The sequence below is a fragment of the Chenopodium album genome, chromosome 21, assembly GCF_948465745.1.
Source record: "Chenopodium album chromosome 21, dcCheAlbu1.1, whole genome shotgun sequence".
NCBI classification, from domain to species: Eukaryota; Viridiplantae; Streptophyta; class Magnoliopsida; order Caryophyllales; family Amaranthaceae; genus Chenopodium; species Chenopodium album.
Genome location: NC_137854.1, coordinates 34,817,046 through 34,844,962, shown reverse-complemented (window position 1 = coordinate 34,844,962; position 27,917 = coordinate 34,817,046). Strand labels below are relative to the sequence as shown.

Sequence of the window (27,917 nt, the reverse complement as noted above, 5' to 3'; positions counted from 1 at the left end):
TATTACTTTTTCTTTTCTCTCTCTATTTTTTTGTGGTATAAAATGTGGATGAAGAAACATTCTCCATTCACCAAGGTTTTTAACAAGAGCTAGCTTAGCAAGCTTGATCATATACACATACATATTTGTTAATACTTGAGCTTCATTCTTTGTGTGTGTATCTATCTACTCCTTGCTTGCTTATCGAAATCGTCGTGTTTTCAAAGAAGAAGAATGGAATTGAACAGAGGAAATAACAATAAGATATGGGATGTGATTCCATTTTTATGTATGTTTTTGATAGAAGGGTGTACCATTGCCTTAACCATAACCGCGAAATCGGCTATGGCTATTGGGATGAGCCAATTTGTCTTTGTGGCTTATTCGAACGCTCTTTCTTCTATCCTCCTCGTTGTCTATTGTCTCATCTATCATAGAGATAGGTAAGATAAGCTAGGTCTAAAAAAATAATTTTATTACATATGATCATCTTGAATAATTTAAGATAATTTACATATGATCACCTAATGATTTTTTTTTTCTTTTCTTGTATGGACAGTATGAAAAAGGTTTTCAATGTCAAGCTTCTCACACGATTCTTCCTCCTTGGTCTTACGGGGTTCGTTCGTTTCTCTCACTTATGCTATACAATTTTATCATTTATCTCTCGTTCACGAGTTATTCCATGAGCACACACATGCGCGCGCGCACACATACACACGCCGCCCTACTAGATTCGAATTGCTTGCATCGTTGCATGTTGCAAGTTGAATCTGGTAGGGCAATGTCTAAGCTAAGTCTGTGTTGGCGCCCTTCATATATATGAAGTCCTTGTTGGTGTTCTTCAATACAACAAAAAAATAATTTAAATATAAAAATCTATGGTTTCTTCAAGAACATACAGTATCTATGTGCCTAACTATCATAATTGGTGGGCCTTATAATTATGTTTGTTATTGTTATTAAGTTAGTGGTGAATTTGAGTAACATACGTAGTAACTTGATTAGCCAAACAATGTTGCATTTATATTATTGTTTAAATTTTTAATATCTTCCAATCATATAACTTAGAGTAGTACATTAAAACTACTGTTTTTTAGGTGGTCAGGGTTTCCATATTAATTCGCTGAAAGCTTATTACTTGATCACTAAATCAACGCTCTCGAAAAAAAAAATTGTCTTTGTTTTCTTTTTTTTTTTTTTTGGATATTCGGTAGCTTAAAAGTTATACTCATGATCAAAATTTATATAAAATTGACTGTTATTTTTCGATAAAAATAATAAAACTACATATTGTTATCACATACTTCCTCCTTTACGAATTACTCGTAACAAAGGGGTATTATTTGTGAGACATAAAATATTCTTTTATTGCGAGTAATATGATTGTATTGTTATCACGTCCTATGACTAAACTAACGTGTACTAATACATTTATTTGTGGATGGCAGGATAACAATTGCACAGAACCTAGCATTTACGGGGCTACGTGACAGCTCACCTATAGTTGTTTGTGCAATGGGACTATTACTACCATCCTTTCAATTTTTCCTCAATCTTATTCTAAGGTATACATACCCTTCATTTAATTACTTCATATTTTGATGAAAATGTCAAATTTTTTTAGACACCCTTTATAATGCCTCCCACTATAATTTTCCCCTATTTTTTAATTTATTTTCCCTTACGTAAGCAATTTTTAATTGTACAAAATGTTAAGAGTTGATGATTGATATTCACTACTTCGTATCATATGAATATATGATGGGTCCTATTAAATCTAATCAATGGTGGCTAAGAGGACCACCTTAAAGGTGGAAATCGTGGAATTTGATTTTAATGTAACGCTTTCTCTTGATTGGTTGATTTTATTTTCTTTATTTTGGGATCTTAATCTTTCTACACCATGCAATAGGCTAGAATCAATAGAATATACTGTTTATTCATGGTTTTGTAATTTAATATAATTTGGCCTTAGTATGTCATCTAATGGCTCCAATTTGTGTCCTTGATCCTTGTGACATCAACTTTTGTTTTTGTAGAATGAATCATTAAGAAAGTTATTTGATAGAGGACCCCTTGTCTAATTAGTACCAACCGCACCTAAAATATGAAATCTAACAACCCTTAATTTAAACCTTTTTTTTTTATTCATTCTAAGCTCGAATCATAGAAACTAGATGATTGGAGTTCTTTATAATCTGAGTCAAAAAAAGTTATTACGAGTAACAAATTATTATGTTTAAATTATTATGACTATTGTTAAATATTTTTAATGAATCAGATTAATAAATATTGACATGGAGAAACTTAACCGTACATATGTAAATATATATACTAGTATAATAATTAAATATCAATAAAAATTATTTTAAAAAGTTGATATTAAAAATACTTTATATTATATACTTAGCAACAGTACATCACTACATATTATATACTTCATTTGTGTTTTAATATATAATTATAAAGTCATAGCTATTAAGGAACAAAGACATTTTTTAAGCAAGATAATTAAAAACAAAAATGAATTGAATCATGTAATGCTTTGAAAACCCTTTAAAAAAATAAAAATAAAAATAAAAAAATGTTATGATTTGAAACGACTACTAATTACATCAAATTATGCGCCTCGAAAAGATTCTTACTAGTAGCCATAAAAAATGCAAGAAAGATTACTCCCAAAACTCAAATCTATAAAACTCCCACCAAGTTTTTTTTGAAATATGACTAAACTATCATTTTACACACAAAAACAGGAAGGCAAAGTTGAACATAGAGAGCAAAAGCACCCGCATCAAGCTAACCGGAGTCGCGGTGTCTATCATCGGAGCGGTCACGGTGGCCGTCTACCTCGGCCCTTCCATCCTACAAGGACCAATAATTGGTCCTATCATGCTCCGTAGCTCAAAGTTTCAATTCGTGTTTATCACCACCACAGAAGAATGGATGTTTGGCACCTCTTTGCTAGCTCTTGCTACTTTCTTCATTGCAATTTGGAGTATGATACAGGTATATTTTAAGCAAATCATATACATGTTTTTTTTTTCTTTTTTTTTCTTTTACTAATTGTTAAAATTTACGTTGGTGAAGAAAAATAAATAATCTAACACGTAAAGAATGGTAATATTTTGGATGATAGGTATCAACGTTCTCAAGATTTCCGGATATGATGGTGATAGTAGCTTGTTATACTGTATTTGGGACCATCCAAACATTTTTTGTGGATATCATTGCGAATGGAGATTTGAGTGCTTGGAAATTACATTGGGACTTAGAGCTCCTTATTATCGTCTTAACAGTAAGTACTTACCTTGTTTTTTATAACGTGTCATCAAGAAAAAATATTTTTGAGTCTGGTTAATTTCTTAACAGTTAGACGTACATCTAATAAGAGACAATATTTTTTAGTTCATGTAAATCACGTCTTACTCATACTTATCAAGGGTATGTAGTTAGAACAGATTAAGGGTTCGGGGATTTTCGGGATTTATGAGAGGTCGAATTGAGGTACTAATAGTCTAATACATGAGATATGGTCAAAAATAATGCAGGCATTGTTTGGGACGTTAGTGAGGAGCAGAATCCAAGCATGGTGCATGAGTTTGAAGGGCCCAATGTATGTGGCTATGTTCAAACCTGCTGGGATATTTTGGGCTAACTTTTTTGGGGAAAGCTTTTTTGGTACTCTTTGTTATGGAAGGTACTCATCATTCTCTCTTCAACTCATTCATATAAAATTCAATGAAATGACCATTGAAGCTTCCATGAGTCATGCATGACTTTATCATTTTGTGCATGTATAAAAGAATCAAATTCATTATATTATTACTATTGTTGTTATCGAAAATTCATCCTTTACACTTTGAAATATCAAATATTATTGTACAGTTTCACTTTAGAAAATTTTAGTTTTAATTTTTCATCACAATTACATAACAAAAAATTATCACATGAAATAATCTTGTTTATTAATAAATTCGTCTAGCTGTGTATTTTTAAAATAATAATTGTGCAAGAAAAAATTCACATATGAAGTTGAACATATTAATTGTTAAAGATTACAGTAGAGCCGGTGCAAATTATAAGTTTAAGCGAGGAATTTGGTCTAAAGTCAAAGTCATACAGAGTAGATAAAGAAAAAAAAAAATTGAAAGCCTAGCTATTTGCATTTTTGCATAGATAACTCACTAATTCTTTTTTTTCTTATATTTGATGATTTTCTTAGACGAATATTGTGCTTACATATGTACTATGAGACAAATGGTGGGATCAACAACTGATTTTTTTTTTTTTTTTTTTGAAAGAATCAACAACTAATTACATACGCACGAATAAAGCCGTGCATATATTATTTATATTTATTTAATATTTTTTAATTAAAAAAAATTGGCCTTACAATAATCCATTGAGCCATGCATGCATGATCATGAAAAGGAGGGAAGGTAGTAAATTACGTATGAAAAAAATCGAGAATGGAATATTTTTGGAAATGGTATAATTTCAATTAGAAATTGGATAATTGGTACAAGTTATTATATATAAACTTGACAACGTCTCATTATCACCATATAATCTGTCATATTTTTATTAGCGGGTGGAAATGTAACGCAAAGAAATAACGACGAATAGTATATATAACTTAGTCATATTGTTAATCTATTATACTATATAATGTTGATTAACTTTGATTCAAGTAAAGAAAATACGAGTTAACAAAATTAATTATTTTCGCTATTTTTATGCAGTGTGATGGGCACAATTATAGTAGGGGTAGGGTACTACACGGTGCTATGGGGAGTGAGGGAAGAGGCTAAAAAACAAACAGATGACTCAACTAAAATTGCTTCATCTGATGACATCAAGACCCCTCTATTGCAAAATCAAGACGCCGACGAACAAGTGTGAAATGTATTCCTTCATTTTCTACCAATAAAACTAGGAACAAAATTCACAGGTACGATAATATTCCTCTCAATAATATATTTCTCTGTCTCTTTTTATTGTTCTAATTCGGAATTTTAAGAATTTTATGGTGTATATATTAAAAAAAAATATATATAGTCATGATTTGTTTTACATGAAGTATAAAATAATGAACGTATGATTTTGAAAATACTAATAACAAAAACTTACGTAAATTTATTTTAATTGCAGGGTTATAAAATCAAATTAAGCTTGGGGGGAGAAATTTTCATCCATTTTCTAAATTGAATTTGGAGGAAGATGAGATGAACTTCGGGTTTTTTGGCGAAGATCTGTGGATTTTAGTAATGGGTGAAATAATGTGAATTATTTTCTTTAGAATATGAAGCTAATGTAAATATATTATATATGAAAATTAAGATGTATTATTGCCCGATTTTTTGTGGGAGCTAGTTTTAATGAGGTGTATCTCTTTGTACGTGCGTAATTTGGAAGCATGCAAAGTGTATGTTCTTAAGTTGAGGGGCTTGCTCATAGTTGCTTCTCTCTTCTCTAGAACTCGTCTGTTGTAATTTTTGTTTTTATTTTCATGTAAAATGAAAAAACAAAAAAAAAAAAAAAAAAAAAAAAAAAAAATCCAATGGTGCATTTCATGCACGTGATTTTCATTAATCTGAATGAAAGAGAATTTGAGGAACCTGCAAGATTAAAAGATGTATTATTTCAATCCATAAACTGTTAAGCCCATGAACAACCCACATGTGAGCATTCTTCTTGTCCCACACTAAAGGGGGAGTGTAGTGGTTATGAAATCTCACATTGAAAGAATTCAAGAGTTACCACCACAATATAAGGCTAAGGGGCTACTCCCCTCATTGCCAGATGGTTTTGAGGTGGAACCTCCTTGGTCTTGTAAAGTGGTGGACTTGCACTCTCCCATGACGGGTGTGGCCCAGACCCGTATTTAACATAAACAATCATTAATATGTGGTAAATCATCAAGCTTAAATCTTTAGGAAAGCTTGTGATAAATATTCAGTTTTTTGCAATGTCCCAAATGCACAATCATCTTTCATTCTAGGAATGTATGTAACATAAACAATGATTAGGAATTCATACATTTAGGCAGAAAATTTTTCTTATATAAAAACAAGTTTGGAGATTGATATATAGTATCTTGTTTGAGTCGTGACTCGTGGTATAATTAAATGACACTTAGCGTGTTCTAATAAGAATGATAAAAACAAGAAGATCGAGATCACTTAAATTAAGTGACATGCATGTTTAAAGATAATGTTACTTTTTCTTATTGAAATTAAAAGGGCAACGACTTCATTTCAACAACCTAACCTTAGACCTACCTCACTTAATGATGGTAGGTCATGAGTATAATTTTTCTTTCATGGAAAAATATAATGATCATTCCCTTTAAATGTTAACTATTAACAAATATAAATTTGGATATAAGACAACCTAACTTTTCCTTTGATTATAAGAAAATTGAATTAATTCTCTACATATATTCAAATAGTTATTTGATCAAAGATGAACAAAAAAGTTTATACAATTGCAATTTCATATATTACGATCTTAATTTACTTGGGATATGCCCAAGTAAATTCTGCCAAGGTTTATACGGTTGGAGACAACCATGGTTGGGGCCCTGGCAATGATTATTCAAAGTGGGTTAAAGGAAAAATCTTTTACAAGGGTGATATTCTTGGTTAGTATTTCTCTAATTATTATTTTTTTAATTACTTCTTTTACTTGACATAATTTGGATAATTTAATTTGAATCTCCAAGCTATGTAGATCTATCTATCTAATTATATAGGGATGGAGAGAATATTATTATTTAATTATTTGAATATTTAATTAATATGCTACATGTAATTAATATACTATGTATACGAAGTATTATTTAATTGGGCTGTTTTTGGTGTATTAGTTTTTCGTTATGCAGAAGGATATAGTGTAGATGAAGTGGATGCTAAGAGATTCGAGAAATGCGATTCAGCATATTCTTTATATTCGGCAACAGATGGGAATTCTTCAATCACTCTTAAAAAATCTGGAGTTCATTATTTTATTGGGGGTTTATTTAATGAGTGTTCTCAGGGCATGAATCTCACTCTCACTGTCAACTAAACCCTTTTGATTCTTATTTTGTAATTGTATTATTCTTGATTATTAATTCTTGCATCCTTATTCAACAAATTTGTATGAATTATCACATATAAGACATGAATTTTTTTTTAATGTAAGAAAATTATTACATGTGTCACATTTTCATATTTTAATTATTTTTTACAGTTCGCAAATAATAGTTAACATAACAGATATATATGTAAGAGAAAAATAGGCTTCTCTCTCTTTTTTTTTTTTTTTTTTTTTTTGAGGAAAAATAGACTACTGTCTTTGTTTTATGATAAAACGTAAGTAGTAATTTAGAGAACCAACTAAGCGCGGCCAAATTAATACACTTTGGCTTTTAAAATTAAATTGATATCAAAAATCAAAATTAAAAATCTTTTTAATTAGGTTAATAATAAGATTCTACAAACCTTGGAAGTAGAAGTAGGGTAACTTGGGAAGAGGGTTATGCCGGTTATCCTAAATAGTGTAGGAATAATAGGATCACATTAAACCCTATATCTCGTATATGTTCCTCCATTATAAATACATTTAGCTTCATTTACAAATACCATTATCTCTTGTCTTAATTGTTAATTTCCAATCAAAATATTTGGAAATATGGGTAGAGCGAAATCTTCAAACACTTACATAGAGAAGAAAAGTCAAAGAAATTCATGTTACCGTCTAAAAAAACAAACTTTGTTCAAGAAAGCTCGTGAGCTATCGATCTTGTGTGATGTTCCAACGTGTGTTATTGTCTTTCCTCCTAAAGAAGATAACCTGAAATCCGTACAACCTGAAGTTGTTTCCTACAACGGAGAAGAAAAACACCAAGAAACCCAAAATGCAACGAATTTGGAGTTGACTCGTATGATAGTTAAGCGTTACATGGCATGCCCTAAGGATGATAATTACAAGAAAAGGTCAAGTAACTTAAATGATGTGTTAGGAGATGATGTTAATAAAGAGAAGAATTTAATTAGGGCAGACGATCAAGATTTGAAGTCTAATATATGGTCTGAGAAAACAAATCTTTCTGATTTTACACAAGAACAACTAATTCAATTGCTTGGTAATTTGGATAACAAACTAGATTCCGTGACACGTAGAATTGATGTGATTAAGGGTTTTGAAATTAATCAACAAGAAGATCAAAACTTGTTCGATGACATCGTATTTTCGCCGTCCGATTATAATGGGTTGATTGATGATATTTTTGAACCTACGGTAGAAGATCATACAAGAATGTTGTGCAATATGGATCAACGGTCAGGATTTGTTGATAATTATCATCTACAATCGTTTCCTATGATGGGTTCGGATTCTAGTTACTATGATGTTGATCAAGGGTTAGGATTTGCTGATAATTGTTCTCTACAATCGCGTCTTATGATTGGTGATCAAGGGTCAGGATTTACTGATGATGTTCCTCTGCAATGCGGCTTTCCGACGATGGGTCCCACTTACTGTAATCAAGGGTCAGGATTTGTTGATGATCAAAGTTTTCCTATGATGGACCGTCCGATGATGAATTGTAATCAAGTGCCTGGATTTGTTGATGATAATTCGCTGGCCGTGCAGTCTTGTAGTAAACTAGTAATGATAATGACTATCTTATGATGTCTGATATTTCCACTTCGGCAAGGCAGTTAAATTAGGTATTTTAATGTTTACGGCTCCAAGAAAGAGTAATGATGTTAACGAGATTCAAGCCGTACTATCTTATGATGTCTGATATTTCCACTTTGGCAAGGTAGTTTAATTAGGTATTTTAATGTTTACGGCTCCAAGAAAGGGTAATGATGTTGACGAAATTCAAGCCGTGTTTGATAAGTACATTATACTAGTACTCTTTTGTTGCTGATTCGTTACTTCTAATATTCTTATATATGTGGCTTAATGAATTTCAATTAGAATAGTGATATTAGTTTCCATTCATTCAATTCTTTGTATTGACTATTTGACTCTCAGTGCCTTTTTGGTGCAGCAGGCCACACCACGTGGCCTGCTGCCAAGTCAGCAAAAATAATGGGAGTTACTGGTATTGTCAGGGTTACTTAGCTTGTATTTTTCAGGTGTTACTTGTATTTTTATTTTTTTTCATGAGTTATTTGTATGATTATTTATTTAGGGGTTACTTATATTTTTTTTCTCAATTTTTTTCTCAAGAGTTACTTGTATGAATTACTTATTCAGGGGTTACTTGTATCATTAAGGGGTTACTTGTTTTATTTTTTTCAAGAGTTATTACTGATTACTTGTATTTTTTAGGGGTTACTTGTTTTTTTTTTTAAGGGGTTACTTGTATGGATTACTTATTCAGGGGTTATTTGTATGATTAATTATTCAAGGGTTACTTATATGAGTTACGTTACTAGCTTATATAAGTGTTACTTGTATGCATGGGTTACTTGTATGAGTTACTTATTCAAGGTTACTTGTATGAGTTACTTGTTCAAGAGTTGCTTGTACGTATGCCCTATACCAAACCAGTAACACCCTACAAGTAACCCCGACCAAAATTAGTAATACCCTACAAGTAACCCCTGACCAAAACCAGTAACATCGTACAAGTAACTCTTGAAAAAAAAAAATTGTATTCTGGGTTACTTGTTTCTGGAGTTACTTGTAGAATGTTACTTGTATTCTGGGGTTACTTGTATGGAACACTTCAATGGGTTGAGTAACCGCCCCAGACCAAAATCTCGTACCAAACCAATAACACCCTACAAGTAACCCCTGACCAAAACTAATAACACCAATACAAGTAACCCCATAATACAAGTAATACCTATAAGTAACCTCTGACCAAAACCAGTAACACCCATACAAGTAACCCCGGAATACAGGTAACACCTACAAGTAACCCCTGACAAAACCAGTAACACCCATACAAGTAACCCCAGAAACAAGTAACACCTATAGTAACACCATACAAGTAACCCCTGCCGCACCATGTGGCCAGCCGCATACAAAAATTTGTGTTTGACTCTATTGAGTAATGTTGATGATAAGAGTAGGTTTTTTTTTATTACTTTAATTAATTCTATTCTTATTGTTATCTCCTTTTAATAATGTTATTTATTTTTGCTAACTTTGTTCAAATAATTACAATGGGAAACTTTTACAGCAATTTTTTTTTTTTTTATAATACAGCAAATCTTTATATATTAACATTGTCCATGAATATTTAATCAGTACGTGTATATAGAAATATTACTATGTTAACAAAATTAAGGTTCTCATCAAAAAAAAAAAAAAAAATAAACAAAAAAAATAAGGCGAAATAAAAATCCGTACATAGTACATTCGACCAACTAACATGGATCAAATAAAACTTGATGCTTACATATAGGCTAGCATTACAATAATGCTATATTGATATTGCAAATTAAGGTTACACTGAATTTTTATTCGCTAGAAAGTTTGAAACTTCGCACATTTTACTACTTTGTATAATACTACTTGGTATAATACTAGTACCAAATGCATAGAGTTATTATATTAATTAGGCCTTAAGAAGGTAAGCATCAAGGTCTTGGAAAGTTTTGACAGCAAAAGCCTTGAAAATAATTTCAGGGTCAGGGGCATCATCTTTGGCCTTCTCAAACTCACATGACCACTTCACCAAGCTTCCTTCATCCTTGGGTTCGACTGCGAGTTGTGCCTTGAAACTCTTGTAGAAGGTAAGTATGTCGCCTTCAGCTACAGAGTATCCTACTGTCTTCTTTGCTTCATCTACCACGTCGACCTTCTCCTTTGACACAGTAATCAGGGGAATTCCTGTAAAATTATATTGTAACTTTGTAAGGTGGATTAGCAATTGTGATTAGAGTAAAATGTACACAAATTTGTGGATATAAATTTTGTTACATAACATCATGTATCATGTAGTCATTCCATGTTGTGTGTGCCACATTAATTAAATATAGCATAATATAATGATTTTTTTTTTGTTCGGAGAGTCACAGGGCGGGGTGAGAATCGTTCCGGGATCTCATGTAACCAGGAGGGAACTATGATCTAACCACTTAAGTTATCATTCACTCTCATGAAAATTGTTGTATATTCATAAAACATCTACATTATGTATGTATGTAATGGTACTAACTTAGCTAGTATGGTACATGTTTTTTTGTAACTTAAATAACTAGTGCATAAATTAATTTAAGCCCAATGCGTGCCAATATGTACCAAATCCGAATTTACACGACCCAAAACCAACCCAAACAACTAATAGGACAGCCATAGTCTACACTTGTACAAGTATGTTATATGTTGTGATCAATCTGATCATGGGTAAAAGTTTAGTGTACCTTCAGCAAATTTGACGAGGCGAACCGATCCGACATCCTTACCATCACCTTCAAGGACCTCAATGCTCTTGTATAACTCAGGGAATGCCTTAGGAAAGAGCTTGTCTGATTCCCTAATGCTGTTCCAGAACTTCTCTGGATTACTCTTAACTTCTACATCTACCTCAAGCTTTCCAATAGAAGCCATTGTTTTTTCTCTCTAATTATAAAATAAAAAGATATGATATGAAAGTATGAAATGGTACAAGATTAGTGTCACATGATATAAGTTTATATAGGAAACATTTTTGGAGTGGCTTTAAATTTAGAGGCTAGCTAGTAGTTCAACTGTTTTATAACATTTAAATTTACATATAATTAATTGTCCCACTCTTTTTGGTGGTGTTATTAAATTTGGTGTTGGTCCATATATATTGTGCATGGGTGAATATTAATTATGCATCATGTACTATGATGATATTTGAATTATTGGAAGGTTAATTGCTTCAATTGTGAATGAATTAATGGCTAGTTTGATAATATTTGAGAGTGATGGGGGATTGGAACATACTTTAATTAGCTAAGTACCTAACAAAGTACACAATACTTATTAGCCTTCAAAATGTGTATGGAATTATTTAAGAACGTAATTTTTAGGATGGTGAGTTCATTTATGTTTAAGATGTTAAAATATGAAAGTATGAAACAGACCTAAAAAGAGGGAGAGAGATTGAGGGCCAAACTAGTTACAAATCTTACAATTATAAGTTTAAGATGTTGAAGTATGAAACAAACATACATATCAATGATGTTAGTTTCTAAAAAAAAAAACTTTGATCAAGGTTCAAGGAGACAAATGAGTCATTTAAATTGGACTTATATCAATTTAATTAGATCATGTCATATTCAGGTGATGAGTCATTATTTGAAATATTTTTTATTTTATTTTATTCTATTTGAAAGTATCAATTAACTTCATGATAATCAAAATACTTATATTGGGATACTTCCTCCGTTTCTTTTTAGTTGCTATACTTTCCTATTTTGGAAATTTTTAATTAGTTGTAACACTTTTCATTTTGACATTCTTTTCTCTCTATCTCTCTCCTCTTGAAAAATTGTCTAAAAGACAGGAGTTAAGTATAAAACAGGGGACTCAACTCTTGCAAAATGTAGAGAAAGGGGACTCTATTTATTTTACAGAGGAAAAGGGGATTGGGGTTAAATCTCTGGTGGTAGGGGGTATTTTCAGGTGACTTAACTCACTTTTAACCCAAGAAGAATTAATTCCCTTGTAAAGAATTGAGTCCCCTCATTATTACCTTGATTAAACCAGACAAATTCAATTCCTTCATTAATCATTACTGCTGATTGGTTTAAAAATAAAATTGTTCGAAATTAAGAAAGTGCAATAGCAATGCAAAAGTTTTGTTCTTGAATTTTTTTTTAATGTTTGTTGTCCAAAAAAAAATAAAATAATTCTTTCAATAATAATAATAATAATAATAAGAACAAAAAAAAAAAGCCAAAGCATGCTCTTCATCTCTGGTTTATTGTAGCTTATTTGTCTTGCATTTGTTTGATTGGGTGATTATAAAGTTGGTAGTAGAGGTGGTCAAAATCGGACCGGATCTTGACAAAATTTCTCGTGCCCAGGCCAAACCCGCAAAAAAGTAGCAGACTTGTCGAGTTTTTCCGGCTGGGATCGGGTTTGTAACCAAAAATATGTTTTAAGGCTTGCCCAAACGCGCCCTATTTTCGAGCCGGATCGATCCAAACTCGGATCAGACTGATATTGATCACCTCTAGGTGGTAGGTGGGTTGACAATCCACGTGAGTCAAGATTATCTTATGAGATGGTTGTGATTTTAAAGAGAAATGTGGAGTTGGAAGGTCGAGGATGTAATGAAGATGTGAAGAAAACAAACATTCAGAAAGTTTTGTAATTCTATGCCTTATTTTTGTTTCAAAAAGAGGAAGGGACTCTATTTTTATTGGTCTTAATTTAAAATATTTTTTTTCTTAATAAAAAACACAATTAAACCAAAGGGACTCAATTGTTTAACCAAGGGGACTCAATTCTTTCCCTTATTTAATTAAAACCCACCGAAAACCCAAACCCATTCTAGCCCAATCCCTTTGTCCTCCGTAAAATAAATAGAGTCCCCTTTCCCCACATTTTGCAAGAATTGAGTCCCTTGTTGTATACTTAACTTAAAAGACAGTAAAAATAAAAGTTTAGCAACTAAAAAAAACGGAGGAAGTATCTCGCATCAAGTAATTGGAAACTCTTCTTGATGAAAGGGCATCGGGAATAAACTAAAAGCCACCCCCCAACATCCAACAATCTTACGGATGGCTTGTAGTAAAAGTGGGACCCATCCAAATCTTGAATTTGTTGGTGCAGCTGTAAATAGTTAGCTGGTATAACAAAAGATTATTAAGATGGGCGGCAGTAGGCACTCGGTATAGGCTTCTCTTTATGATAACCTACAATCAATAGTTGAAAAGGCCATTGCGATTATTCTAGGACTCACCCAACAGCATGGGCTATAGCCTATAGTTTTCGATGATCCATATGCTTTTTTTTTTTTTTTTTTTTTTTTTTTTTTTTTTTTTTGGTGCAATAGAGTCACAACTCACAAGGTCAATACAATACAAATTACATAATTTCTAAGTCATGTTCGGTTTTTAGATTAGTTAATAAAATATAGAAGTATTGGAGAAATGTAATTCAATGGGCATAATAATAGATGATTACATAGTTATGAAGTTTCTAAGCCAAGTTGATGAATCCGAGAAGAAAAAAAAAAAAAAAGGGAAATTTCCCTCTAAAATACTCGGCCTATAACACTAAGGAAGTAACCCTTATAACTCGATCAGTATTACAGGGGTTAATCGGTCAGTTTTATATGAATTACTTTGTTCTTTTACAAACGGTCACATGATGTGGCCTGCCGCACACAAAACGTGCTAAAATTTAAAATAATTTTAAAACTAAAAATAGAATTTAAAAATAATGAAAATGAATTTTATTTTGAACATTAAAAAAAAAAAGCCAAAAGAAATGCTTACATGGAAATGATAATCAATAATAAAGCTCCATATATCAAACCTTTTGATGTCATTTTTCAAGAGACTACTGTAGAATTTTCGTCAAATTTGACAATAAGGCAGTTTTTAGACATTACAACTAACATGTGGCCCGTGTGTTGCCTTGAAATGTTACTTTGAATGATTTTCTTCCTTTTAACAAAGGGTTTTGTGATGAATAACATGTAGGTGACAAAAATGAATTACTATAAGTATTGTAGTTTTCTCTACATTGTATAATACATTTGAATTATAATGTTGAATGGCGAAGATATATAATTTAGAGAGTTTTATGATTTTTTTTTTTTTTTAAAGAGAAAGTTCGGGTGCTTTTTTATTCTACAGCTAAATATATTTATTTACATGGATAAGCATAAATTGTTGCTAGCTAGGATGGTAAGAAGTGTGGTTTTCATTCATTGAGGTTAGAAGTTAAAACTTCTTTCTATGTATTTTTAGTTATTGTTGACATGGGGTATTGAGTGGTGATGTTACAAAATGCACTGTAAGAAGGGTACACGTGTTATGTTGGCATGAGCCAATCATATACATAGAAAGATACAAGTGACATATGAACTTTTTTGGAAACATTTTTTTTTTCCTTTTTTTAAAAGTCCTAAAGGACACTAAATTTCATTAATTAAAGCTTTCTAATATACTTGGGTTTTTTTTGGGTTTGAAAGAGGGAAAACCCGTACAATAAAAGAAGAAATCAAATAACTAAGCATGGCAAGGCCACTCCTACGATATCCTCATGGAGCAGGGAAGAGATTTTCAATGGTGCAACATCGAAAAATACCACCTTCTCCCTTTCGATGACTCCTAAATTAGCTAACTTATCAGCTACTTTATTTCCCTCACAATAACAATGAACAACTCAGACTAATCAACTAGACAAATTTAATAGCAAACGACACTTATTCAAAATATGAACACACTCTTCTCCTTGGATGTCGAAACAAGAACTTTATGTAAGAGTCGGAGCACCAAAAGGTGAATTAGGGATATTTTTTATAGGAGATCAGAGTATTTTTCCTTGGAGATGGAAACTTCGCCCTCCGGGTTTTATCAATTTGCAAATTCTTCCTTAGGGAAAAAGGATATCTCCCGAAAAAATTTTAAAACAATTTTTTTTTTTTTTTTCCCTCTCCATTCAGACCACTCCAGCTACTTGGCTTCTTGTCTGGATTCTTTAACGCTTTGATACATGCTTGATTGTCCATTTGTAGCTCGAGCATGCTAACTTTCTTTCCCATGGCTACCTCCAATCCCAACTCATGCAGCCGCGAGCAACTCAGCTTTGTAAGCTGTACAAACTCAACTTTCTACTCCCTCCATATTTAAATACTTGTTCCATTTCCTTTTTTGGAAAACTTTTACAATATTTAATTCATTTCTAACACTTGGTGGACCCAACATAATACTCTCTCTCCTCTTGTTCTTCCACCACTTTTCTTTTTTACAATTTTTTATTTTCTCAACTACCCCACTACCTCCATATTTAATTAATTTCTCCAATTTCTCCTAAAACTCCGCGCATGAAGAATTGGAGCAAATATTTAAAAACGGAGGGAGTAATATACTTGGTATAACGTATAAGTATAGGTTTGATTTTTTTTCTTTTTTGGAAAAAATAATACTAGTAACTTTTCTAATGGGCTTTGAAGAAACCCAACAACCTCCAAACTAAGTGAACCCAGTAACATTGGGTCATGTTTGAAAGATCAATTTTTGTAAATATTTGAGCCAAATAATAATAAAAATGGGTTTGAATCCTTCTAACATCGTCTTATCGGGTCATATGACTTGATCACTTGAGGAGAGAAGCTACAACAAGAACATGTTTTTTTTAAAAAAAAGTAAGATACATTGAGGAGCTTAGGTACATCTTCTCGCAAGACCGTGACTTAAACTATCAAGGAGTAAAAAATAAGAAAATTTTATATCTAAAAAAGGATCTATATCTTGATGAGTCGGAGTAAAGTAACCGAGAGAGGCAATATAGTCTGCTGCCCGATTGCCTTCCCGATAGATATGTTTTGCCTGAAAATTCGTAAAAGCATCCATAATACCCTTGACATCCGGCATACGAAGCTGAAGTTTCCATGGACAGCTGAAATGACCCTGTAAAATATCAATAATCTTGAGAAAACATAAATACAAGACCATATTGACTTAAAAAGGATAATATAGTTTTACCAAATCACTTGCTGTTTGTTGTCAAACCACCTAGATTAGTGACGGCAAGAAGTTAAATAAACATTAAACATTACTAAATAGACAATACATTAGCTAATATATTGTTAAGTGTACTTCACGTTCTACATTGTTGAAGACTTGAAGGCATACTAGAATACATGGAAAGGCAATATATCATTTTTTGTTGCATTGACCCTATAATATATACATAGATACTCCCTAAGTCTTTATGACAGTTGCACCAAAAAATAAATATACTTTGTGCTAGATTTGGTTATTGGACGAAGGGTCGGGTTAGGGTTGGTAATTTGGTATGGGTCAGGTCAAAAAGAGGGTCACGATTTATATGAGCAATAGCGGATCGGGCTAATGTGGGTTACAAGCCGATAATGGATCGGTTAATAAACAATCCATGAAAAAAATAGTAGACAACGCCAAAATTAAGTTTATTTGAATACGAAATTATTAATATAATTTTTTACGTCATATATTTTCTTTTTCTATTAAATTGGCCAAATATTTTGGCCCTATACTGGTCATACATTCATACCCAAAAAGGTTCCTGTCCAACCTTGACCCAAACCTATAATCGTTGGTATACCCTGCCTAGTGTTGTTAAATCCTAACTTGACCCGATGCTAACTCGAAATTAGTTACTAAAAGAAATCTGTATCCAACCTGACCCTAATTCAATCCAATTTGACCTATATATCATTTTTTGTAATGATATTTTACACTATTTGAGATAGTTTTTAGCACAACCTAAAATCTAACTCAAACCCGACATTTTGACCAAAATTGACTGGTCTAATCCTACCCAATAACCAAGTCTACTTTGTACTGCTCTTTCCCTTTCATTTTAGTTATCACATTAACTTAGATACATTTGCAAAATTATGATTTTGAACATTAAATTCTCCAATTATCTATAAAGAATATAAATATTTATATATATCTGAAAATTCGTGGAGAATCTTTGCTTAAGTCATCAGCAAAAATAAAAATGCCAGTAGGAAAAGTTAAAAGTATGACACTTTCCTAGGAGTATGCTAAAAAAAACAATACTCCACACTAGTCAAACATTAACAGGGCGCATTATCCTAGAATGATTCGTACGTCAAGTACTATTTCAATGTGTATTGATTTATAACATTGCCTCACTAATACTATCATCTTCTCAATTTTAGCTCTTACCTTGTTCAAAAAAAAAATGGATACATTCATTTCTCTAGTAATGTTTGCCCTATTTTGCCTTCCATTTACCCTTCTTCCTATAGCTAACTCAATATCCTTCAGATTTTCCGGGTTCAACCCGAATTCATCAAACATACATTACCAAGGGGATGCTATATACACAGTAGGAAAAGTGGAGTTTAACAAAGTAAACTACATAAACCATGTTGGAGTAATTACATATGGTAAAAAGGTGCGTCTTTGGGATAAAAAATCAGGAAATATTTCAGACTTTTCTACCAAATTTACCTTTGTTATTGACACTTTAGAGCAACCTTCAGGTGAGTATGGTCATGGGATCACATTTTTCATTGCTCCTGCTGGTTTCCAAATCCCACTTAACTCGGCTGGGGGGTTTCTGGGATTGTTTAACACTACAACATCCCACTCCTTGAGTAACAAGATGATCATAGTCGAGTTTGATTCGTTCTCAAATCCTGAATGGGATCCATCATATGAGCATGTTGGTATAAACATCAACTCCATTAAATCAGCTGTAACTACGCGTTGGAATGCTACCTTACATAGTGGTGTTCCTGCGGATGTTTCAATCATTTATGATGCCACTACCAAGAATTTGAGTGTGTTTTGGTCATACTCGAATGAGCCTAAAAAAATTAATAGTCTTTCTTACCCTATTGATCTGATGCAGGTCATACCTGAATGGGTTAGCATTGGATTTTCAGCAGCAACAGGGAGGTTTACAGAGCGACATATACTCGAATCATGGGAGTTCTATTCTAGCTTGAATATAACTGAGGATGAGGCCTTGAGGAAGGACAATAGTGATGATTTACAAATAAAAATCAAGTTCAGTAAGTTGGGGTTGGTTCTTGTATCTTTAGGTGTTTTTCTTTTTTTCTTGGGAGGGATAATAGTGCTTTTCTTTCTATGTCGGAAGAGGAAGATGCCTAGACTAGAATATGCAGAGGATACCTCATTCAATGAGGAGCTCGAGAGGGGTGCTGGACCGAGAAGGTTTTCATACGTTGAGCTTGCATCAGCCACACAAAATTTCTCTAATGAACGAAAGCTGGGTGAAGGAGGATTTGGAAGCGTTTACAAGGGCTATCTTATGGACTTGGATATGCTAATTGCGGTGAAAAAATTCTCTAGGGGTGGTAGACAAGGGAAAAAAGAGTATAGTACCGAGGTTAAGATCATAAGTAGGCTAAGGTGTAGGAACCTGGTGCAGCTTATAGGTTGGTGCCATGATAAAGGTGAATTCCTACTTGTTTATGAGTATATGCCAAATGGTAGCTTGGATTGTCACCTATTTGGTAACAAGCCTCCTCTCTCTTGGCCTGCGCGGTACAACATAGCTCTTGGATTAGCATCTGGATTGTTTTATCTACATGAGGAGTGGGAGCAGTGTGTAGTGCATCGCGACATAAAATCCAGCAATATAATGCTAGATTCTAATTTCAATGTCAAGCTTGGGGACTTTGGTTTAGCAACGCTTATGCAGCATGGACATAGTGCTCAGACGATAACTCTGGCAGGGACTTTTGGGTACATGGCCCCAGAGTACTTGAGTACAGGAAAGGCGAGCAAAGAATCAGATGTATACAGTTTCGGAGTGGTGGCATTGGAGATTGCCACTGGAAGGAGGTCAACCGATCTCATGGAGGCAGGAACACATCAAGGAAAAGGATTAATACAGTGGGTGTGGGATCTTTATGGCAATGGTGAGCTACATTTAGCCACTGATCAAAAGCTTAAACACATGGAATTCGACGCTAAACAAATTGAGTGTTTGATGCTCCTTGGTTTGTGGTGTGCCTATCCTGATTACAATCACAGGCCATCTATAAAGCAAGCAATTCAAGTTCTCAACTTTGAGACTATCATGCCTAGTCTTCCACCTAAGATGCCTGTTCCAATCTATCAGGTGCCTATGATGCCAACAGATAGCTCTAGCAGTGGTCCTTCCATGCTTACTTCAAGCGTTGAATTTGGTCGCTAGATCTCCGTAGAGATCCTCTATACCATATTACGCCTCATCTTATGTCTCATTATCTATAATTATGCCACGAGATAAAAGCAAAAAAAAATGTGCGACAAAGGGGATTAAATGGCAATTCTGTGTTTGAACATTTACCAAATTTCCCTACTTTTCCCTTCTTAACTTCTATTCCTGATATGGGATCTAATCCCTTATGAATAACTGGATATGATTAAACCATCATTTCTCCCAACAGTGTAATTCCAAATCTAGATCAATCATGTCATAACTTTTGCTTAGACAAAAAAAAAAGGAAAAAAAAGAGAGATTAATTGATTCTAAAAGGAGATATTAAGCACTTTTTGCTAGTCAGGAAAGCACTTAAATAAACGTGGATCAATAAAATATAATTGTGGTAGGCTCAAAAAATATATTATTGTGGCACAACTAAGCAATCTCAAAAAAAAAAAAAAAAAAAAAAAAAAAAAAAAAAAAAAAAAAAAAAATCAAAAGTTGATGATTGCAGCTAAAAGGAATAAAGGCACTAAAACTATGGAAATTAAAGAAGGAAATAATAATGTTTACAGAAATTTATTAATTTTTTTCTCTTTTCATTAAGATTTTTCATGAAAATGCCATCTCAACAGCTCAGACCATATTTTCTCTCTTTCAAGAGAAACAGTTACAAGAAAAAATAGAAAAGAAAAGAGACATAAGCTTCTATTTCACTATCAAACCAACCCCTACTTCCTGACTCCTGAGACTCATGCTTTTTCTTTTCCTTAAAGTACTCTCTATCTCACTTTCTCTCTCTAAAATCTCAAAGGTTGTTGGAAGGTTAGTGTAATGGAGTATTCTTCAAATCAAGTTTTCACTTCCTCTCTATGTACTCCTCTTAAGGATTCCTCAACTCATACTTGCATAATTTAGTTTGCTGACCTGCCGGTTGTTCTTTTATCTCTTGTATGGTAAATCAAATTCTGTTCGGTTTTATCAACGTCATCCAGCACACGAAGAAGTAGCTTTGTTCTACAAGGCTAATTAGTGTTCCCATAATGCCCTTTGGCTTGGTTTCGGCATGGAACAAACGGAGGAGGAGCAAATCTCAGGACCAGGGTGAATCTTGTAATGCATCTTTGCTCTTCATTGCGTCCTTCTTTAAGTTACAATAGAAACTGGCAAAAAAGTGGATTCTAATCATTGAAATGATAAATGCTAATTACGTAATTTATGATAACATGTGAAACATTTCCAGGGATTTACAAACCTGTAGAATTTTGGCAACTTGAGGAACAGAATCCACCTGCAAAAAGGCGCCAAGGATCATCTGTTTTCACCCTCAAGGAGATGGAAGCAGCAACAAAGTCATTCAGCGAAGAGAATTTCATAGGAAAGGGAGGTTTTGGATGGGTATACAAGGGCACTCTTCGATCAGGAGAGGTATGGTTAGGATTTAGGAAAGGAGTCATTTCTTTTCTAACACTGGTAAATTAGTTAAAACAACACAAGATTGAATCCGAATTTCATCTTTCAATCGCTCACAAGGTTCATTCATATGAACAGAGGTTAAGCGTGAAAGAAATAACATTACCAATATATTACCATCATAAAATCTCCGATTGAAGGCTGTTGCTTTGTGTATCCCTCAGGTTGTAGCAATCAAGAAAATGCAGCTGCCACCAGTTAAAGCAGCAGAAGGTGAGCGTGAGTTTCGGGTGGAAGTTGACATCTTGAGCAGACTGGACCATCCGAATCTGGTTACCTTAATTGGGTATTGTGCCGATGGAAAGCACCGGTTCCTTGTATATGAATACATGCAGAATGGCAACCTACAGGATCACTTGAACAGTAAGTTTACTTCATTCAAAAGGGATCATTCATAAAAATTCTCAAATCACTTGAATATAATCAAATAATAACTTAAATTACAATTTGTTGAAAATAGGTGAACGCAAGATGGATTGGTCAACAAGGCTTAAAGTGGCACTAGGGGCAGCAAGAGGGCTTGCTTATCTGCATTCAAGTTCAGCAGTTGGTATACCTATCATCCATAGAGATCTCAAATCCACCAACATTCTTTTAAGCACCAACTTTGATGCGAAGGTAAGAAATCCGACCCACAAAGCTGCTTGTATTGCTGAGCAATCTGTTGATCGAACAGTGGCTTTTGAACAGATATCAGATTTTGGACTTGCAAAGTTGATGCCAGAGGGTCAAGAAACTTATGCTACAGTAAATGTACTAGGAACTTTTGGCTACTTCGACCCTGAGTATACATCGGTATGCTTATTTTTTTCTGAACTAGTTTTTTTTCTCCTGTATCCATATAAGATAAGAACTATATCTGACAGTCTTATACTCTACATTCAGCTTTCCTATCTCAATCTCTCAGTCCTTTCTTTTCTTTGTTTTATGTTATACTGTTGGGGAGGGGATGATTTTAACATAAATAATGTTAAAAGTTACCATATCATAATAACAACAATCCAGATGCATTAATCTTGGATACGTTTAAAAGAAACAGCATCCTCAAGTCATGGACACAGACCAAGAATCAGCATCCTCAAGTCGTGAACACAGACCAAGAATCAGCATCCTCATGTTGTGAACACAGCTAGGACTAGGAGCAAGAATAGCTATTTTAATCTCAAGCAAATCTTGACTAACTCTACATTCTAGTTATAACTGACATGAACATAAACCAGCTCCATAACCTTGAGGTTGACGGACACTTGATAAGCCTCCAAGAGCCAAGATAACCCCACCCTAATCCTTCAAAAAAAAAAATACCCCCATCTTTTATATGTTGTTTTATAAGAAGGCAAAAGGAATTCCGTCAAAAAATATAAATAAGCCATACAGAATTAATTCTAATATTTGGATCTTGTTTTGAACCCAGGTCTAAGGTTCAAACCCCTGGAGAATTCTCCAGCTAGTTTAGCTAGCACCCAAAAAAACAAAATCAATTATATTGAACTTGCCATTTCTAGTCCAAAAATATCAAGTTATTTATGCAGTATTGTAAGTTCTTGAAAGAGATTGAATTGCATATTGGAATGATAGGTCCTCTTTCATATGCTTCATCATCTATCTACAAACTTACTGCATCAGGTGATAAGAATGATCCTAATGAGATGCTATACTGGTGACAGACAGGAAGACTGACTCTACAAAGTGATGTTTATGCATTTGGAGTAGTGCTTCTTGAGCTTTTGACAGGACGTAAAGCAGTCAATTTAAACCAGGGACCAACAGATCAAAACCTAGTATTACAGGTATGTTACAAATCTTACGATAAATACACAATATACAACTCCTTGGAAATGTATTACTGACAAATGACATCTAAATAAAACAAAATGCTTCAGGCCAGAAACATGCTGAATGACCGAAAGAAGCTGCGGAAGATTATAGATCCTGAGCTACCACGGAACTCTTACACAATGGAATCTATAGCTATGTTTGCAAATTTAGCATCACGTTGTGTACGAATCGATAGTACTGAAAGACCAACCATGTCAGAGTGTGTTAATGAGCTCCAACTGATTTTTCATACAAATTCCAAAGGCTTAGGTATGGCTCTACATACACTAAGAATGATCTAAATTGCCAACATGCTTCACTCATAGGAATGGCCCAAATTCGTTCATATAATTCATTTCATGGGAATTCCACAAGCTTATAAGATTCGGGTTATCTAGGTTAGAAGACAGTAGTTCCTTGATGGGGGAAAAACTGTAGGTTTCATTGCTTTTGTGTCCCTACTCCCTCGCAAACAGGGGGGAGGGGGGACTCTCTTTTGTGTTTCTTGGTGTGGGTATAAAAGTGTACAAGTCTTATTAGTATTTATGATACATGTATCATGTACTTTTGAGTTCATGTGAAACGGAATAATTTGCAGCTTTGCACAGTAAGCATCAACTCTTAATAAACCCAATTCAGAAGTAACATCTTTATTCTATCTTGCACAAGGGTATTTCTGAGGGCAGCAAAAAATATATATACTCATATATACATATTTATGCACAACATAAACAGATTGTAATTGTATTTGTAAGTAACATTCATACTCACCAAAAGCTGAAATTCATCCATCCATATCAAGAGAGCTCTGCAAAACCTGAAGTGCAATAAAAGTCGATTCATGAAATTGATTAGTCTTGAGAATCATAGTATTTGTTATGAAATAAAGTCATAAAGACCTATGATGTATATACAATTATTTGTGCAAGACAAGGTTATTAACCCGTATCACAGATCTACAGCACCACAGGGAGAATATTAAAAAGGCTACACAAAAAAGGCTTGTGTGCGAAGGTATAAGATATAGTGTTTCAACACTTTCAAGTGGTCGCATGATGCCAAAGAAAACTCTATCCTTTTCAAAGTGAGATCAAGGAGAAATGATCAGTGTTTCTTTAGCCTTTTCAAGCCGTGGAGATAACAATTTATTCGTTCCCACCCACGTGTTATTTAACTCATGGCAGTGAAAAATTAGAGCTAGAAAATTTTCTATTAGAATGAATCAAATGGTATGTCTTCCAAGTGTGTTTAATTACAGGATTATTTCATCAGAAACCCCAACACACAAAGAATAATACTGATCAGAAATTGACCAAAAAAAATGACTTAAATGAGCAGGTTCAGTCATGAGCACAAATCATTATGAATCAGTTGACTTGAGCACAGAACATACACACAAATCCCCATCTGGTACCCTGGTGCATTGGTGGTATGTGTGTGAGAGAGTTTGAGAGAGAAGAGAGAACAAGAATCGGATCATTCCTGAAAATCCCATTCCGAAGTTCAGATTAGTATCAATACCTCATCGAACAATAAAGGTTCTGATTCTCCCCCATCATTTAAAGAGGGGTCTTCTTCTACATCCCCAGCAACGACTGTCTCCAAGGGCTTGGTCAAAGCAGGAAGCTCCTTACACATCAAATGTTTCCGTCTTTGTAGGGAGAGTAGGACTAAGAGACTGTCTGTCTTAGAAATGGTGTATCCTGCCTTCTTATACATGTTAAACGGTGCTGAATCAATCATTCTACAATGCAAGTAGACATTTCTTGAGGAGCTCATGTTTGATATTAGTTCCTCACTTGCCTTCAAAAGATGCCAACCAATGCCCCTCCTGGAACAAATAACATCAATACTTTATTCCTAACTCAGCCAATCATTAATGATGCACAACAATTTTCAATATCAGCATAGAAATGTGTATATCTAGCAAGTTGCAACTCCACTTTAATGATATTGGCATTCAAATAGCAGATAATTTGTGACAGTTTCTCAAACATTGAAAATTCAGAAGATGGCTAACATTCAAGTTAAGGCAGCAGGTCAAGATAAAGTATCTGAGAAATTACATGCGGAGTAAAAAATCCATACGCAGAAGTGCAGAACCTTAAATGAACACACAGCTTATTTGCACGTGTTTGACATCAACTAAGAGAGATGCTACTAGTGAAACACCTCTCCATCATTGAGAATATTAAATATAAAATAAAAAAATAAAAAAAAAAAAAAAAAAAAAAAAAAAAGTGCATCTATAAGCATCGTATGTAGACATTTGAGCCAGCATCAATTCAGCAATTGTAAACGGTCATAATGGTAATATATTAACATATACCTCATATTTTTTTCAAAGCAAAATATCTCATGCCAGTATTTATAGTTCTTTTTATCAGTAGTTCCCTGTTGTGTCTGTTGTGCTTTGCAAACGTATTGTAATTTATGCCTTTTTAACAGTAATTAAACTGTATTACCTTTCATGGAAAAAAAAAAAATAACTAAGGCCCTGTTCTTTTCACCTTAAAAAAATAATATTAAGTAAAAATAATTTCAGTTCATTAAAAATAAGCTCAGTTCAGTAAAAATAAGTTCACTTCAGTAAAATTAATTTCAGTTCACTAAAATTCAGTTTTCTTAAAGAAGAATTATAATAGAAAATCAGTAAAAATAATTTCAATTCAGTAAAAATAATTTAATTTCTGTAAAAATAATTTCAGTTCAGTAAAAATAAGTTCAGTTCAGTAAAAATAAGTTCAGTGCAGTAAAAATAATTTCAGTTCAGCAAAATTAAGGTGAATCAAACAGGGCCTAAATATATCAATTCAGGCACCTTCCTCTAAAGCCCACAGTACAAATTCAAAAGAAACCACCAAAAGTAACAGGGCAGAAATAAGGTGCTTAAACCAAAGAAATGATCATGCTCATCCTGGTTCCTACTTCCTACCCAAGCACAAAAATACACAATACACCCTGATAGTAGCCACTCCAAAGAAAATCAATGTCATATTTACTAAGAATGGAGCCTAAAATTATAAGGTCTCCTCAAATTATAAGGTCCTAAACTTTTCAAAAAGAATTAAAGTTGCCTTTAATTTGCTTTTTAGTTTTATAATAATGCCCTTTTGTTAAATGAAGGTTATGACAGCAATCTTCATGCTGCTTATTGATACAAACACCTGATTTTTGAGATACTTTTTGTTAGAGGATCATTTCAACCAAAAGCTTAAGCTAATGGTTGAGGCCTAAGAATATGTTAAATACTCTATCACTCCCCCTCACAAGAAATTCCCTTTTAGCTGGCATTATTTACATATACAGACATGTATGAAGAAGATAACCATTTCTATCCAATAACGAATATGTCAAGAGTGTGACATATCTCTAAGCCACATCGAGACTAGTAGCATATAAAACCAATTTGCACAACAAAGATCATTTCAATCCCAATCCTAATTCAAAGCATAAGATCAATTTTACAACATATAATAGGTCGCACAAATGTTATAAATATAATGTCCTCAAAATCCAAACAGCAAACTCACACAAGCGTGCACACTCACTTCCATAGGCGAATTATATATGCATCAAGATTACCAACAATTCTACAAAATGTAAATTGCATATGAAATACCAACACTATAAATCAAAGAATAAGAATTTCACCTTCTAAGGCGGTCTTTCACAGTCATATTACATATGTAAGGGCAATCCTTAGGTGGGGTTGGCGTAGGAGGTGAAGAATTAGCACCCCTTCTATCAAAGGACACTTCCACTGTCCCAGCTAATTCTTCTTCTCTACCTTCACCATCAAAATCATCACCAATATTCCCTTCTTCGCCTCGAAAAAATCCAATTAGGGTAACACAATGAGGCATCAAACCCCTCCTCTCAATCAAATACTGCTTAATCAAAAAACCCAACACAGTTAAGTACATATTAGGCAAAAACATGGACTCAGCAAATGATTCAGCAAGCAATTCAACAGTCATATTAAGCTCCATATCTTTCATAACCCTAATACTCAAATACCCAGATGGCAATTTGCAAGAATAAGTGTAATTTTCAAGAAATTGAACTTTTTGGAGCTCATTATCCGTTAAAAAACGGCTAAATTTTAGTGGGTTTTGGGTGTTGTAGGCAATGGAAGATTGGGGTGAAGATGAAGGATGATCAGATGAAGAAGAAGAAGAGGTGGAGAAGCGAGTGAATTGGGAGTTGAAATTGGATTGATTTGATCTTTTTGAAGGAGAGAGAAAGAGAGGTTGGAGCTTTGATTTGGGAGAGAATTTTGATTGGAAAGTGGGGTAGTGATGAGAATCAGCAATAGGGAGGAGAAAGAGTGTTGCCGCCATTGTTGGAAAGCTTTGGAAAAATGAGTGTTCTAAAGTTGTGCAAGAATTGAAGGTGGTTGCAATGTTGCATTACTTGCATCTCATTTTGAGGGAGAAATTGTATTGGATGGATAAGGCAATTCGTGGAAAAGACAATTTGAAGGGTTTGGATCGTGAAAAGGGAAGGGTGTTGTTTGGTTCACATATGAATTACTCTTAAACTTTCTCATAAATTGTAAATTTCTTTTTTTTTTAAAAAAAAAAAATACTATATATATACTCCATAATTCCTAGAAAGTCTCACTTTTCATGTCAACCAAACAAATTCGAAAAATTTTACAAGGTGGCTTTGACGAATTAAAGGCATGGAGAATTGGATTGGAAGTCAAAGTGATTAAGGAGTAATTACTTGAACATATGTAGCATTGTCAAATTCAATTTGAATCATGAAACCGCTTGCTATTGACCTAATCTAACTTGAAGTCT

At 33.5% G+C, this 27,917-nt stretch overlaps 5 protein-coding genes and 1 pseudogene across 11 annotated transcripts; 4 read left to right on the top strand and 2 right to left on the bottom strand.

Annotated features, from left to right (window-relative positions):
• LOC145601217 (WAT1-related protein At1g70260-like) lies at positions 1 to 5,463 on the top strand. Its single transcript, XM_081657186.1, has 8 exons — positions 1 to 422; positions 539 to 598; positions 1,431 to 1,547; positions 2,739 to 2,991; positions 3,122 to 3,280; positions 3,534 to 3,682; positions 4,728 to 4,936; positions 5,137 to 5,463. The coding sequence occupies exons 1-7, from the start codon at positions 214 to 216 to the stop codon at positions 4,885 to 4,887; spliced, it is 1,107 nt and encodes a 368-aa protein (XP_081513312.1). The 5' UTR covers positions 1 to 213; the 3' UTR covers positions 4,888 to 4,936; positions 5,137 to 5,463.
• A 987-nt stretch (positions 5,464 to 6,450) lies between these two features.
• On the top strand, positions 6,451 to 7,053 carry LOC145600723 (blue copper protein-like). The gene is made up of 2 exons (XM_081656595.1): positions 6,451 to 6,628; positions 6,854 to 7,053. Exons 1-2 carry the CDS (start codon positions 6,451 to 6,453, stop codon positions 7,051 to 7,053), a joined length of 378 nt encoding a protein of 125 aa, XP_081512721.1.
• A 3,265-nt stretch (positions 7,054 to 10,318) lies between these two features.
• On the bottom strand, positions 10,319 to 11,620 carry LOC145602416 (MLP-like protein 423). The gene is made up of 2 exons (XM_081658609.1): positions 11,358 to 11,620; positions 10,319 to 10,824 (listed from the first exon to the last, which is right to left on the bottom strand). The coding sequence occupies exons 1-2, from the start codon at positions 11,542 to 11,544 to the stop codon at positions 10,550 to 10,552; spliced, it is 462 nt and encodes a 153-aa protein (XP_081514735.1). The 5' UTR covers positions 11,545 to 11,620; the 3' UTR covers positions 10,319 to 10,549.
• Positions 11,621 to 17,862: 6,242 nt separating this feature from the next.
• Positions 17,863 to 19,827, top strand: LOC145600722 (L-type lectin-domain containing receptor kinase IX.1 pseudogene; annotated as a pseudogene).
• A 547-nt stretch (positions 19,828 to 20,374) lies between these two features.
• LOC145601144 (GCN5-related N-acetyltransferase 5, chloroplastic-like) lies at positions 20,375 to 27,574 on the bottom strand. Of its 7 annotated transcripts, none has more exons than XM_081657091.1 (6): positions 26,764 to 27,574; positions 24,631 to 24,940; positions 23,881 to 23,926; positions 21,398 to 21,635; positions 21,074 to 21,133; positions 20,375 to 20,981 (listed from the first exon to the last, which is right to left on the bottom strand). In XM_081657091.1, the coding sequence occupies exons 1-3, from the start codon at positions 27,450 to 27,452 to the stop codon at positions 23,894 to 23,896; spliced, it is 1,032 nt and encodes a 343-aa protein (XP_081513217.1). In that variant the 5' UTR covers positions 27,453 to 27,574; the 3' UTR covers positions 20,375 to 20,981; positions 21,074 to 21,133; positions 21,398 to 21,635; positions 23,881 to 23,893. The 7 variants fall into 7 exon arrangements, with proteins under 7 accessions (XP_081513217.1, XP_081513219.1, XP_081513215.1 ...); XM_081657093.1 differs by having other exon boundaries at positions 21,074 to 21,109; XM_081657089.1 differs by having other exon boundaries at positions 21,409 to 21,635.
• LOC145601143 (putative serine/threonine-protein kinase PBL28) lies at positions 20,798 to 23,660 on the top strand. The gene is made up of 7 exons (XM_081657087.1): positions 20,798 to 20,931; positions 21,062 to 21,246; positions 21,456 to 21,654; positions 21,752 to 21,909; positions 21,982 to 22,086; positions 22,959 to 23,081; positions 23,175 to 23,660. The coding sequence occupies exons 1-7, from the start codon at positions 20,862 to 20,864 to the stop codon at positions 23,409 to 23,411; spliced, it is 1,077 nt and encodes a 358-aa protein (XP_081513213.1). The 5' UTR covers positions 20,798 to 20,861; the 3' UTR covers positions 23,412 to 23,660.
• Positions 27,575 to 27,917: the final 343 nt, after the last annotated feature.

Excerpts from the sequence above, each read along its gene's own strand:
- LOC145600723 (XM_081656595.1), top strand. The coding sequence starts at position 6,451 with ATGAACAAAAAAGTTTATACAATTGCAATTTCATATATTACGATCTTA. Across the intron at positions 6,629-6,853 it reads TTACAAGGGTGATATTCTTG|TTTTTCGTTATGCAGAAGGA; the intron begins GTTAGTATTTCT and ends TTGGTGTATTAG.
- LOC145601143 (XM_081657087.1), top strand. The coding sequence starts at position 20,862 with ATGCCCTTTGGCTTGGTTTCGGCATGGAACAAACGGAGGAGGAGCAAA. Across the intron at positions 21,247-21,455 it reads GCACTCTTCGATCAGGAGAG|GTTGTAGCAATCAAGAAAAT; the intron begins GTATGGTTAGGA and ends TGTATCCCTCAG. Across the intron at positions 21,910-21,981 it reads GCACCAACTTTGATGCGAAG|ATATCAGATTTTGGACTTGC; the intron begins GTAAGAAATCCG and ends GCTTTTGAACAG.
- LOC145601144 (XM_081657090.1), bottom strand. The coding sequence starts at position 27,452 with ATGGCGGCAACACTCTTTCTCCTCCCTATTGCTGATTCTCATCACTAC. Across the intron at positions 24,941-26,763 it reads GTGAAAGACCGCCTTAGAAG|GAGGGGCATTGGTTGGCATC; the intron begins GTGAAATTCTTA and ends TATTTGTTCCAG. Across the intron at positions 23,927-24,630 it reads AACCTTTATTGTTCGATGAG|GTTTTGCAGAGCTCTCTTGA; the intron begins GTATTGATACTA and ends ATTGCACTTCAG.
- LOC145602416 (XM_081658609.1), bottom strand. The coding sequence starts at position 11,544 with ATGGCTTCTATTGGAAAGCTTGAGGTAGATGTAGAAGTTAAGAGTAAT. Across the intron at positions 10,825-11,357 it reads CCTCGTCAAATTTGCTGAAG|GAATTCCCCTGATTACTGTG; the intron begins GTACACTAAACT and ends ATAATTTTACAG.
- LOC145601217 (XM_081657186.1), top strand. The coding sequence starts at position 214 with ATGGAATTGAACAGAGGAAATAACAATAAGATATGGGATGTGATTCCA. Across the intron at positions 1,548-2,738 it reads TTCCTCAATCTTATTCTAAG|GAAGGCAAAGTTGAACATAG; the intron begins GTATACATACCC and ends ACACAAAAACAG. Across the intron at positions 3,683-4,727 it reads GGTACTCTTTGTTATGGAAG|TGTGATGGGCACAATTATAG; the intron begins GTACTCATCATT and ends ATTTTTATGCAG.